Genomic DNA, 15,371 nt, shown 5'->3' on the forward strand with positions numbered 1-15,371 from the left:
ATTGTAGAGGCTGGGGTTGCAGCCTTTTCCTAGCCATTTATAAATAGCCACACTAATAACACAGTATTATTTTGCTCACCAACCCCCTACCCCACCCCAGTCTCACTCTTCAATCCCCAGCAAACCTACAAGCTACTCCAGGCGTAAACATCTTTGTCCACTGATGGAAAATGAATTCAGGAAAAATGAGCATATGATGGATGAAAAGACAAAGGAAAGAAAAGAAAAGAAAGCAGAGGGGTCTGATACATCTTAGTTCAGTCGGCCAGCTGAAACACTAATTTCACAGTGCTTGTTAAAAATAATCTGCCGTTAATTTTGATGATTCTTGTGGTTTTCTGATGTTTTCTCTCTGTTCACATGATTTGATCTTGTCTCGTTGAGATTAATTTTGCAAGTGCACCATGAGAGAGAATTGCTGACTCGGTTAGTAAAAGACACAAATTCCAGCTGGATGGAGACAGTGAACTAACATGCCCCCAGGGAAGCATCTGAAGTAGAAAATTAGAAGTGAGGAGCTCCAACTGGAAGCCCTGGTGATGCTCTGCTGTCCCTGCAACTCTGGAGGTAACAGGATGACCATCAGATCACCATGACTAGATTACTTTTGAATATTTTAGAAATGGGCCCTATGTAAAGTCATCCACTAAGTTCCTTTATCTGAAAGGCCAAGTTATCGATGGTACCATAAATTACGTAAACAAAGAAAAATATTTTGCGTCTTTAAGAAAACAATTCTGTGATGTGATCTATGGTGGCTTTGTGCTTATGGTTGTGAAAGTCTACTTTTAGGAGCCAAAATCTCGTTAGAGACCCAACAGAAATGAGTCGATTAGATGCAGATTCTCTTTGTTGATGATGTTATTATATATTTGGATGAAAATTTTGGAGTTCTTCCTGATCCTTTTCATACAGATGGCAGAATTAGACTAATATGCATTTTGTGCAAGGAGAGGGTTGGTGACAGCCATCTAGCAATTAAGCGTGAGCTTCTCCAGATGAGGCAATCCCCAGAGAGGTGAATGGAAATGCAAAGGCACAGGAGATGAAAGGCTGATCTGGACATGGAAATGCTGGTGTGGACATCATTGCAGTGCTTTAACAGAGAAGGCAACAGAGACAAAGATGTTTAGACCTTTTCGAGCGAATCGTGGGAGAGAGTTATTATCATATATGGACTGAGTGGTGGTTTGGCTAGAGAGGGAGGACACAGAGCCAATCAGGGAGGCGTAGGGGACTGAATGACTGCTCAAAGCTGCAAAAGTAAAGCCAGTTGGAGATGGGAAAAGTATTAGTATAACAGCAGAAGACCATAGGAAACAACACAAGATGTGATCACATATTTACTTCTGACATGTGGTCTCAAAGTACTACTTTGGAAGTTATTTACAGAGAAAGCCAAGGGAATATGTGCTAAGTCTTCATAAACAACATTAAAAAACAAGGTACTTAAGATCTGACAGTATGTATCATATACACCCAATTTCTAGAACAAGAATGGCCATTTTACATACAAGGGTGGCCCTACAAGAACTGCATGAAAGACAAAGGAAAGGTAGGCCTAGTATATAGAATATGAAGTTACTTATGCCTTCACATCTACTTAACAGGGACCTGAAATTGAGCATCTCCATGTCTGTATATGTAAGACCAAAGTATGATAGTAAGTTAATTCTGGAGCAGCTCCCTTCTTCACAATGCTATGTCACTGATAGAGAATGAACAGACAAGGGTTTTTTTGAGAGTGGTTCCTATAAAACAGTTTTTAGATTATGGCAGCTTTGTTTGGAGGTGTGGAGGGAATTCTTTATAAAATAGAGAATCATTATGTACTTGACTTGTCTGCTACTTCAGTTTAGGGAAATTTTCTTTAGCTAGCCAAAACAATATCCACTCCATGTAATGATGTTGCCTTGCCTATCTGTAAGGCTGAGTACCAACATCAGTCTGATGCTAAATAAAACATGAGATAAAATTCTTCTAACCTATGGGATAACAATTTAGGTGTAATATGAATAAATTAATAAAATATATTAAAAATATTCCTCTAACCTGAAGTTTTTTATTTCATGTAGGAAAACAATCACCAAGGGGGGTTGTGGTTTGAATAAGCTGAACCCCTCCTCGGTAGACTCAGATTTGAATGCTTAGAGAGTGGCTTTAAGAGGTGTGGCCTTGTTGAAAAAGGTCTGGCCTTGTTGGAGGAAGTGTGTCACTGGGTGTGAGCTGAAAGATTTCAAATGCCCAAACCAGGCTCAGAATCTCTCTCTTTCTGCTGCCTGTTGATCGATCCTGATGTACAACTCTCAGCTACTTCCCTAATACCATCTCTGCCTCTGTGCCACCATGCCTCCCACCATGATCATAATGGACTGAACCTCTGAACTGTAAGCCAGCTTCAATGAAATGTTTTCCTTCTTTAAGAGTTGCCAAGGTCATGGTGTCTCTTCACAGACACAGAAAACATAATTAAGACAAAGGGTTATTTCAGAATTATACTCAAGAAAGTTGTCCATTGCCCAGTGCTGACAAATGCAGGTGGTATAATGCAGATTATTCTGGATGAAAAAGTAGACACTAAGAAGACTAAGTTAATCTCACTGTAATATTTGCTCAGCTTTTGTCTAGAAGCTTGGGCATTTACTATTTTATGCGTAAAAAATCACATTAGGATTTGAGAACCAAATGAATTTTTTTGTTTTATTTTGTATCTTTATTTTTTGTTGTTTGTTTTTGCTAGTGACATCCTTGTATCTCTGTGACACCTTGTTAACTGGCATTACTTTTTTTTTCTTTTAGACATTATTATCATCAAAGAACTTGAAGTGTAACTAACAACTGCTAAGGATGTGCCATGATCAGGACCTCATTGATCTAAAGCTACTAATGTACAACACAAACATATTTTAAAGGCTTGTATTGACCCTGAGCAGAGTTTTCATACTGAAGCCACGGCATTACCAGATATGATGTTAGAATGAAACTTAATGCTGTCTTCACTATAGTGAAATCTACTATGTAGGTTGGAGGAAAAAAAATGATGACTACTTTCAACATGGTTCCTATTTGTGATAATAGTCACAGTGGCTTCCTTGCGTGAAGTAAAACTTCAGAACTGTGGTATTTGTAGCTGAGATGCATCTTGGAGATAATAGAGTCCAAAGCTTTTATTTTATACAATAGGACTCAAAAGTTCAAAAACTGTTATCTGTTCACCTAGATAGTGAATAGCAAAAACACTACTATGCTGTTTGATGTTCTCACCCTGATTTCTGTCTAGAATAGGAGCTGACTTTTCTAGACCAAAGACAGAATCAAAGGCAGAGCAAGTCAAGAGGGTCCTGCCAGTAACCAAAGATCATTCACTATTATACAGGGGCCACTTTTACAATGAAACCATCACCTTTGTTTCTTTGTGAGGAACAGATATTGGGGTCTACTTTCGTTCACCTACTCTTTTTGCTTTTCAGGAAAAAAAAAGTACCTTTATTATGTGAATAGCAACAAGAAACATGTGGCTCAGCCCCCGTGTCAGTCCTCATTCTGGGTGTGGGCATGTGGGTGGTGCCTGAGAATGGAAGCTACTGCGTTCTGGCGCTTTCTGTGCCAACGGGACATGTGAGGCTGATGGGGGAGTTGTCCACACAGCCAAACATCCTGATCAACCACCAAATGGCAACTTGGTAGTTTTCATGTGGATCCATCATTTTTGTGAAATCCAGTAGGTGACAAAGGCAAAGTAGGGCTCAGTGTCCCTGTGCTCAGAGACAAGCATGACAGGAGCCAGGAATGCTAAGCACACAGGATTATCTCTTCAAGAGAAAGGATGCATGGACCCATTTTCCACCCAGAGTGCAGGGAGTAGATAATGTTTATAACTTGGTGACCTTTGCTATGGCCTCACCCAGATCCCTCAGAATGTTTGCCCTTGACTCCCCCCTCCATAGACCTTCAACTTTAGCTTTGTCTCTCAGCCAATAGGACCCATCCTTATGGGAGATGTCACATGTACTTTTCAGCCTGGTGACCTCAGAGCTATCTCACTCAGAGACCACACCAGGTCCCTTAATGTATAGATCTCATGTTCATGGCAGAGATAAAATGTACTTTGCAAGAGTTTCCATGTAGTCATGCCTTAAGCTTTCTTGTACACTGGGATTGAGACAAATGTTACCAGAAAAATTTTTCCAAAATTGTACTGTATTTAGATATATACAAAACAAACTGGCCTGTGCTGAACCAAGTTTCCTTCTTGTCTCTCACATGCATTTCTTCACTGGCAGTAGAGCTTGCAGGGAACCCCATAGAAGGAACTTGCAGTCTCACTTGGCCTGCTAGATTGGGACCTCTGTGTAAAAGAACAAACTCTTCCTTTTGTATTTGTGTGAGTTAAAATAGAGGAATGCTGCCTCAGGCCAGACGGTGACATGCACATCAAGCTCTGCAGCCACACAAGGACCACAAACCACGCTAATCTAAAAACAGTGTGTTCACTAACACAGTCTTAGAACTCTTAGAATTCAGCCTGTTTCTAGGGTGAGGCAGGGAAAGGGTACTCAGACTCAGATCTGCAGTGAACACACTGAAGCTTCCTTTTGTCAACCTCTTTGGATTCCCTGAAGCTGAAAATGTTAAAAACCCCAGTGTAACTTGGCAAAACATTTTTTTTTTTAAATATAAAGGTGCTTTCGCTTTTAAAATATTCTTACAGTGTACCATCGTTTAGAGAAGGCTTTAAATGATTATGTTATCCATAGAGAAATGTTTATCTAAAAGAGGCTCAGTGTTTTAATCCGAAAAACCAAATCTAAAACCTCCAGTATTCAAAATATCTTGACCTTGATTTGATGCATAAGTGGAAAAACCCCACATCTAGCCTTATGTGGTAGGTGGCAATAGAAATACCAAAATGTCATATAAAACTACTTTCCTTCTACATGTGGTGTCTATGAAACAGAAAAAATAGCATATAGACTAGGGGTCCATCCCAAAGAGATCTCAGTTCATAAATACAAATCTTTAAAAATAAAAAGTTGGGGGTGTGGCTCAGTGACAGAACACTTGCTTTTCATGCAGGAAGATTTGGGTTCAATATCCAGTTTAAAAAAAAAACCAAAAAAACCAAAAACCAAAAACAGACAGACACATACACAAAATGGGGTTGTCTGTTCGAAAAACATACTACATACCAAAATGAAGGAAAAAGAAATCAATTTTCAAATATAATGGTCCCTAGCACTTTTACTAATGGATACTCAAGCCACACTTGCTTTCTTTACTTCTATAACTGTTTAATCCTTATATTAAATGCCTGTAGAAACTTGGTAAGTTTGCTAAATACAGCTTTTGTGGCCAGAATTAATGGCAGCACATGATTTTTGCTTTCATGGAACATGTGTGCTTACAGTATCTTCAACAGTATGCTATGATTTGCCTGACAATAATTTGTGATAAAAGCGGGGGAGGGGTGGGTTTTATTAGGTATGAGCCAAGGGGAAGATAATCTGCTCATCAAATCAATGACAGGAGCATATCTGACAAAGCAGCCACTGAGAGAACTTTGTTTCCTTAAAGATTTGTCACATTTTGAACATAATTTATATACTACCTCAAGTGAGATAAAGACAAATACTCTACTCTGGTCATTAATTTGTTTCATAATTAATGATAAATAAGATATTAAGGGAACATTGTTTTATAAGATATAATTGTTCCCAGGGAAAAACCGATAACAACTTGACTCTATTATGGTCAGTAATGCCTTTGATAAAATATTCCCCAGGAGTGTTTCTTAGTTATGCATTGGATGATAGACTTACATTTTATTTTATTTTATTGTAGGAATTCTCAGAATGAGGAATTTGAACAATGTTCCTTTCTATCCAAAATTTGCCATTTTGATTCAATGAGTGAGTTTTACCAATATAAAATACAAGAAACAAATGTTTTCTTGTTAGCGTATGTGCATATATTTATTTAGAATAAAGTATGAAGATAATAAAAATGTGCATAGAAATGTGGGCTTTATCAGCATTGACACAATTACTAACACCAGTGGATGAGGGTAACTACAGTATGACCTTTCAAAATCAATTTGGCTACTGTGCAGGCAGTCTGCTGCTGATATCACGATCTCTGATACATTAACTTTTTATGAGTTTCTGTTTGTTTTTCACAGATCATCAATCACCTACCAGCCATGTTTTCTTTCAGGCAAAACACACCAAGGCCAGCCCTTAAGAGCTGCCTCCTCTGCTTTGCAGTGCTTGTGGCTTCTCTGAGATTCCTTTTGTTCTGTTTGGGCAACTTTGTAAGGGGAGAGAGAGCAGGGGCAGCAGAAGGAAGCAGTCCTATTGGTGGTGGCTGATGCCATGTCCCACCCTGTTAGTTTCCCTTTCTTTACTTCTCCTCTGTACTGGACAGAACATAGACTTCTCTCAAACAATGAACTCAATCTTCTTTACTGAGAAGATGCACAGATATCAACACAATCTGATATATATATATATATATATATATATATATATATATATATATATATATGTATATATATATATCCTTTTCCCCTTTCCACAGAACTTAAAGATTTGTAAAAGTTAGCTAGGAGTTAATCATTTTGATATATTCCTGCCCAACTTTTTCTGGTGAAGGGAAGAGACTAATATATCTAACTACCTATCCCATAATAAAGCTGTCTGGCTCAGCACACCAATAAGTGAGGACCCATTGATGTAAGCTTTAATTATCTTAAAGGGTTATGTAGCCTATATTCTCCCAAATTTGTGCTGTGAACTTTAGCTAAGACATAAATACACAGCTGTGGAAGGTATGGACAAACAGGAGAGCCTGCATTCAATTTAACATCAGGATCAGATTTCTGTCCATTTTACAAGGATGTTACAAAATTCTGCCATAGCTGAACAACAGTGGATGAAATTCTAATTTGCTTATTATCAAAATTTGTCTGTGGTACTGATAAACTGTCAGAATATTGTCATGTGACAACTGAAACACTTTCCAAAATTGGAAAAAAAAAATCTGACTTCTTAATTGTAGACTTTCTAATGAGAATAACTAACTTAAAATGTAACTTATCTCTTTTTTTGAAAATTAAAATAGAAGCAGAGGACATAGCATTGTGCTTTCCTCTATTCTGCACAGCGGATGGAGTGTCACATGGTAATGGTTGCTTGCTACTTTATCATTCCTAACAGCCTGTCACATGTGGCATCACCTGTTCTCTTGGGGATGTTCTGGGGTAGGTCCTTGGTATATAAATCACAGTTTTCCTATTTCACTGAATGTCATATTTTTAGGAATAAAGACACTGGTTATTAATTTTCTATTTATGCATGTCATTAATAAATACCTTCAACTGTTAATGTTGTTTGGGAATAAGTATTTACATATTTATCAGTGTGATGCACATAAACATATTTTACATAATGGACTATAGGAAATTCAAAACAAAAAATAAGCAGAATCATAGCACAACAAAATCTAACCAATGATCACTTTAGTTTATCACCTGAGAAAATCATTGACTCTTGAATACAAGGAGATTAAAGAGTGTAGTGGTTACTTGATTTAACAGCCTCACCTTCTGCTCCAACACTTTGGCAAATTACTAAAGCACTTCACAGTCCCTGTGTCGAAATCCACACTCACTGAAGCAAATGTCCATATCTCCACATATTTATAGCTAACAGCTCAGTCTATTTCGTTTGTAAATGGCCAATTGTTTAGGAATCAGCCCATTTTATATATCTTGGGTGCCAAAGAGTTTATTTCAGACACAATTCAAGCTTAATTGAATTGCTCCTTCAAACTAAAACATAAGACAAGCCTTCCTGCATGTTGGGTGGGGCGTGACAGTCTCTTCTTTCTGTTCTTTGTTTGTTTGTTTGGTTGTTTTTGTTTTTTTTTTTTTAGTTTTTATTTTTCTTGTTACATCTCAATGGTTATCCCATCCCTTGTATCCTCCCATTCTTCCCTCCCTCCCATTTTCCCCTTATTTCCCTCCCCTATGACTGTGACTGAGGGGAATTTCCTCCCCCTTAGCCAATGGACAGAACATTCTCCACAGTTGAGTGGAGATTGGGGTATGATTTTCACACAAACTCTGGTGCCTCATATTTGACCATGTCCCCTGGAGGGGGAGACCTGGTGGCACTCAGAGGCAGGATAGCAGGTTACCAAGAAGAGACTTCTTTCTGTTCTTTTTCTTTAACTACGTTTTGTTTCTTCCTCTTCATCACATTTTACAATTTTACACTACTCTCTATTCTGTAATAAGGGGGGCTCTAGTTAAATGATATCTTATTATATATACATGTAAATTTCCATGTATTAATTCAGTGAATTCTTAAATAATACATCAATGATACTTCAACTGTAACCAATGACATTTTGAATTTAACACACTTTCCCTAAGAATGGATCCAATAGTTCGACATGCATTAAAAAAAATATGTTCTTAAGAGAACTTTTGGAGCTGGGTGTAGTGGTGCACGCCTTTACTCCCAGCACTCAGGAAACAGAGACAGACAAATTACTGTGAGTTCGAGGCCAGCCTGGTCTACAAAGTGAATCCAGAACAGCGAAGGCTACACAAACAAAAACTGTCTTGAAAACCAAAACCAAAGACTAACAACAACCCTTCCCCCCAAACCCCCAAGTTTTGGGTTTGCTACATTTGTAAAAAGCATCCACAGAAGTGAAGACACACTTACAGATGTGGTCTTTTGGAAGGGGCATGGCTCTTTTGTTGCTCATTACCACCTGTACCTGTTAGTCATCCTTAACAAATGGCTCCCTGCCATGCTTTGTTCTTCTGAGGGACTGCTGTTGGGCTATGGGAGTAGAGAGGTGGCCCTCACATGGCATTCTCTTGTTGATATTTGCCCCTTATTAAATGCTGCATTGTGATTCCATGTCTGCTAAAAGGCCAAGTTTGCTTTCAGCACATGTCACATTTCCACATAAGCAGTGCACAACAGCACCAGAGAGAAATCTCTTTCCTCAATGAATTACTGGAGATGAGGAATGTGATGTAAGAAAGATTTGGCCTACCGTGCTTTAGCTAAAGATTGAGTTGGGTGACATAAATTGTTGGGTCTATTATTAAGAAGTTGATATGTTTTGAAGTAGTTGATATGTTTCCATTTTGAAATGAAGCAGAGCAAGAGTTACTATACCTCTTTGCTTTTTTTTTTCTTTTTTCTTTTTCTTTTTTTTTTTTTTAAATCAAATTGCCTTAAAAAAGCAACATGAGGGAGACTCAACATGGTGCACATAGGAGACAACAGTGAACCAGGAAATCAACTCAGAATTGCTCACCCATCATGGACAACTTCACAGTCTATATTTATCAGTCATATAAAAAATATATGGAGGAGACTTCTGATTTTATGGCATTTGCTCTGCCACTTATGCTTATGAAGGCATATGCTTGCCTCCAAAAAGGCAAATTTAAAGAAGCCTAACCTCATTTAAATCAAATTTTAAACAACTCAACATTTACGATGATTGTATAGCCACCTTGAAAATGTGAAATAGCTCTTTCATTTGAAGAGTTAGTAGTTACTGTCTTCATCTATATGCAAAAAAATTGCTGAACACAATAAGCCATGCATTCTCACAGTTCAAAGCAATTCATTGAGAATGTTCACTTTAACACCTACAGTGTGTCACACTGAGAGTTAGAGCATTCAGATATTAATTAGAAACAAAAGACATCTGCCAGCAGTGTGGGGTATATTACCACAACCAAATTTTAATCCCAAAGACTTTTTAGATCAGTGCTTTCTCTTGCTCACTACTGGAAGGTATTACAATAGGACTGCTCAGTGTGATGATTTTAGGTCTCTCTACCATTTGATATTTGTCATTTGCTTGACATAAACAGTTTGGTTAAAACAAAGCAGAGTAGATCTAGTCTTGAAGTAATATTATTGTAAAACTACCCTTTTTTAGAATAGCATATTTTCTCTGTTGAAGCACTTAATGTTTTTTATTTTAAGAATAAGTATACATTTTACATCTGAAATCATTCAAATGTCTCTACACCATGAAACTGATTTGGTCAGTGAAATTTGGTATAATTAAAATGTTAAAAGACATGAAATTTTTCATTCATTCCATCCATCCCTTTCTTTCTCCTTTCTATTCATCTCCCTTGTCTTTCTTTTCTTCCTGTCTTCACTTCCTACATTCTTCTTTCATGCTACCATAAACACAGAGAGCAAAGTATAAAATAAATAGCACAATGAGAACAATTTCCATATTCATCTATCTACTCATGCAATTACTTTATAAGATGAGAAACCAGATTGGCATCACAGAACATAAACAAGTTGTGTCATTCCCATTAAAATGATAGATACGTTTCTAAAGACTAGAACAAGTTATACATCTTTCTCTTCCCCATCCCACTTCAGATTTCACAAAGTACTCGAATTCCTCTCTTTTGTCCACATAGGTGAACTCCAACAGTAGTAAAGCAAATGATCAGGATGGACAACATGGTTCAAAACTAAGTGATGCATCATTTCTCAAGACAATGACAACTGGACTCTGACTCTGTGACAGATGGAGTGGCCACTTACCTGGAGTTTGAAAGTTAAGGCGCCTCAGCTCCACTGGGTCTGTTGGGTGGTGTGAAGGGACCTCCTTACTGTTTGGTAAGCTGCTCTTCCTGGATTCCGACTCTGCCCTCTTCCTAAAGGGGAAAAATTAAGATTTAAGACCTAAGACAAGTAAAGTAAAGAAGGAACTGGCCGACTGGACTTTACATTGTTCTTTCCTCAACATCTTTCCAAAACATTTTGGTTTCAATGGTCTTGGACAGCTTTATGGCTAGAGATCTTTGTGACCTTGTTCATCTGCTCTTCTGTTAGCTTACAGGGGCTGCACAGGTGCACAAGTTCTGTCAGTGTGGATGATCTCAAATACCTCTTCGGTTTGTAGACTAAATAATTAATCCAGGTTACCTGTCTTTGGGTTTGCAAAGGGCACTGTTAAGATGCTCTCATACACTTGCTCAGAAATCCTCTGGTCTACATGTGCTATTTGTGGTGGATAGAATTGTATGCCTCTAGTAGACCAAAGTAACATTTTTCTATGGGAATACTGCCTGACCTCAAAGTGAACAATGCAATTTACCCTCCCCCATTTCTCTTTTAAAGAATATATAACTGGTAGCCACAAAAATGCAGATCTATTGAGGGTAAGTGTAGTAAACACATCACTAAAGTTTTGTTATCCTAATGCCTAGAAGGAGAGCTGAGACTACCAAAGACAAATGTCTCCTGTCTTTCTAAAATTGGAAGGAAAATGATAGTAGCAGCTCGTACCATGGTTTTATGTAATGGTCTTTAATATTTTTGTTACTGCCAGTCAATCACAGAAAGACAAGAAAAATTTAATTTCATTCCACAAAATTGCCAACTCCCCTGTTGATTATATGCAAGACACTTCAACATGTTTTTCTAAATTGTGATTCTTCGTATAATTCAACTTTTCCTGTTTCAATGCTGACTTATTTAAATATACCCCCTTTAGTTGCCATAATAGAATTTAAATAAAATTTCAAGTAATAAATGTTGGGATTTTTTTCATAAAATTTATTTAACCATTTTCTTTCAAACCCAAGTAATTTCTTTTAGAGAGTTATATGAAAACCCCATGTAGCAAATGGAAGCATTTTTCAGATTGCCCTTTCTCAGATATTGCTACTAGTGGTCTCTATGCTATAGTCAAAGTTATAGCATTTCATCCTTGCTGAAAGCAAATATATTCTTATTTTGGGAAATGTGTGCTTCAATGGGTTTAAGTACTACTGTTATCCTTTTCATATGACTGTAGTGTCAATGACTAGCAAGCTTTGCTCTTGCCATATCCTGGTTAGCCAGAAAATCTTTGCTTTCATTTTTCATCTATTCAAAATAAGAACAGTTAGGGGATAAAGGGAAGACTGAGACAAAGAGGGTGTGCATTTACTCAAGTGCAGTGCATTGGTGATATATCCTTGATGCAATAAATTTTCTTGGATGGATCCTATTAGGCATCTTGCTCTCTTCATACCTTAGAACAACCTATCTCAGGACTTCATTTTCCTACCTAAAGATGTCACTGACAGCCTTAGATTACTGCCAAGCTAAGCTGTACTGTTGATTTGAGGAGAGAGTGTGATTCTGAATTGTGTCCAAGGTCCTGGCACCTCCAGTTACATGGAATAGCAAATGAAATTGAAAAGAAGAGATGGAGGACTGGTGACAGTAATGAAAAAGAAGACAAGGGCTTAGAAACGGCGTGAAAGAAGTACTTGGTGATACATTTCAGAATAGCAAATTCAATGGGTATCAGCTGTATAACACTGAGATATCCATTTTATCATTGAAGATGCAGCATTTCCATAGCCTAATGAATGTCAAAGAGTTCAGCTAAGCAGTTGATCTCAGAGTAAACCCACAGCTGGTCCTTTCATGTTACACACAGGGCTTTTCTCAGGCTTGGGCCTTTGTGGGTAAGTAGGCACAGGTACACTTCTTTATTGATGTGCCAGACCCAATGATGAAAACCTGCATCTTTCTTCCTTTCCAAAATGATTCTACAGCTATTCACTCAAGAGTGTGGAAAGAAGAATTGGAAATATCTACGCAAAGAAACTGCTTCACTCTTGAGAGAACTATTGAACAGCTTCCTTATCTTCTTTTCCCAGAGGCCTGGCTGAGTGACACTGGCTATGCTGGGGGAACATTCTCTAAGGAAATTCAGGCTTTTTTTTTTTTTTTTTTTTTTTGTAGTGTAAAGTTGGAACTTATTCCAGTTGTCAGGATAGAAGCCTTAGAAAGATCATAGTAAGGGATTAAATTTACCTACAAATTATACATTCCATATAATTGCAGTTCATGAAGGACTGAAAGTGGCTTCTGGACATCTAATCGCTAATTTTGCTTTTATTCTGTTTGTTCAAATGAGATGACCACTAAGATCAAAAACTCTATTAGCTTTGTTTTGATGAAAACCAAGGTATCATTGTGGCTGCGTATAACCATACTACCAGTAGACAATTATTTACTAGAATTGGAGTTTTCAAATACACAAAGCATGTCTAAGAAAGAGTCAGAAGAAATAGTATTGGTTATGATCGTTCTAAGTAGTTCAAATTTTAAAAACCTTACTCTCCTGAATTATGAAGAGGATGGACTAGCCTACACCAGGCCTAGCATGAGGGCGATCCATAGCATTTTCTGGACAAATGGTCCAAAGTTCCATTATTTAATTTTTAGTTAGAAAATTATATAGAACAGTGGCCAGAAACATTCAAATTTTAGATATTAATGTTTCCCTATTAAGGATATCCAATTCTACTTCCAGTTTGCTTCTTAAAATGATGAGTATCTACTATATAGAGAAATTGTGCAGTTACATAACATTCTACAATGATAAAAGGTGCTATTTTCATTTCCTTTTTACATGGCTCCCATTGAGGAAGGGTGGCAGAGCAAACTAAGTTTGTTTGGAAGATTGTATTCATGGTCTGGAAGCAAGTTTGAATTTAACATCTTCTATGAAATCTCAACTCATAATATTTAAAGAAAGTAATTCAGACTTTACTGTTTTGATGTCCCTAATTACATTCTCGAATCTCTCTGGATGTGTATCAGCTACAGACAGTCTTCTCAGTTCTTTCACTGATGAAAAAGAAGATGATACCTTCACTTTTGGTCAGACTTTCTAATGTGAGTACAACGAGGAGGGAAGATAAACTGTAAAGTGCCTGCATAGTACAATGGAACCAGAGAATGAGAAATAGGTTCAAAGTGCTGTGTGTTTTGGCTGAAACAAAATAGTCGGTACTTTTATGCTGTATTAATGGTTATATGTGGGGTCTGGGAGGTTTGAACAGTCCTGTCACTGAGTTTCAGTGTGGTCTTCTGGGCAACATAGGGCCATTTTACAAAGAGCAATGAGTGATTCTCAAAAGTGTACACAAAACAGCTCTGCAGGCTCTTTAAAACACAGGCTGCTGTGTCAGTGCAGGACCTTATTTAGATTTAGTTATGTTGGGTGAGAACTAAGAATTTCTAATTCTAGAAAATCCTCAAGGAATAATACTGCAGTGCTGCTGCCACAGGCACCACCCCTGGAAGGCCATTGAGTGTAGTGCTGGCAGGACAGCACATAACTTCACCGATCATTGTTTTAGTTGAATTTTAGCATATGTGTATGTATATTAGTTAAAAAGTAGGAACCAGTCTGGAATCATCATCATGTATATTTTTGCTATTATTACTGTAATGGTAACCAAGGCTGGCTGACCTGAGGATAATTTTGTATTTTGTAGGAATGTTCACTAAGGGGCACAAACAAACAAACAAAACAAAAGGTCTATAGGACAACTCACATTTCCAACCTGTGGACACATTAACACACACAAATATTCATTTACCCCTGAATATAAAACCCAGAGACTGGCTTTACTGTTTTCTAAGTTAGATTGTAAGAAAATACATGGTCTCCTTCTTATAACGGCAAAATATTTCCATCATCTCATTTTAAAAACCAAATTATCATCTGTATGTAGGCTCTGTCCAGCTTCCACTTGCTAGGTGGGATCTTTATGCTGGTCCCCACCCTCACCTCATCAACTCAAGACTACCTGTATCTGAGTTTTCCCTATTAAGTATGGACAGGGTTTAGTCTCTATTCCTCACCTGTCAGGTTTACTGCTCCATTTAATGCAGCACAAAATAAAGAAAGAAAGAAAAGAAAAGAAGGAAAAGGAAAAAAAAAAAAAAAAAGAAAGGCTTAATGTTAGTTGGCCAATGGTAACAAGAGTAACCATGACAACCAAGTTTTGAAAAGTAGTGCTCACAAGCAGAGACACATAACTCATACATATTAGTAAATAATAGTGCATCAAAAATTTTCCAGGCCTCTAATCATGAAAAAGTGGAGGGTACAAGACTACATCACTGAATATAGAATGCATGGAGTTCAATGCTGCATTCATTTTCACTTACTATTTTACAAAAATGCTGCTAAAATTAATTAGTACAGTAAGTATATGATGACCACGATGCTCAATTTTTAAGGTCTAACTCAGGACAACAATTGATTTTCTCAATGAAAATACAACAGAATTTCAGAAATATAAAGTCTTCAGCTAAGATGTATGCCATTTCTTTAAGGATATGAAATTCTAGAAACGGCACTGAACTGAGTAAAATTTTGAACATTGGAACATTACACCACAATGAAATATAGTAGCAGAAATAATTTTCCCAACACCTCTTGAAAAGTAAGGCAATCATAAATCATTTTTATAAGAAAGGATGAATTACATTTAAATCTTGGAAAACATA

General features: G+C 37.3%; 1 protein-coding gene across 31 annotated transcripts in view; it reads right to left on the reverse strand.

The window, feature by feature from the left end:
* Positions 1-15,371, reverse strand: part of Ptprd (protein tyrosine phosphatase receptor type D) — an 822,247-nt gene that overhangs the window by 102,152 nt on the left and 704,724 nt on the right. For all 31 annotated transcript variants that reach the window (XM_051163652.1, XM_051163675.1, XM_051163581.1 and 28 more), the window contains one exon: positions 10,608-10,720. In XM_051163652.1, the coding sequence (XP_051019609.1) occupies positions 10,608-10,720 (113 nt within the window). The remainder of the gene's footprint in view (positions 1-10,607; positions 10,721-15,371) is intronic.

The sequence above is a fragment of the Acomys russatus genome, chromosome 2 (assembly GCF_903995435.1).
Source record: "Acomys russatus chromosome 2, mAcoRus1.1, whole genome shotgun sequence".
Taxonomy (NCBI): domain Eukaryota; kingdom Metazoa; phylum Chordata; class Mammalia; order Rodentia; family Muridae; genus Acomys; species Acomys russatus.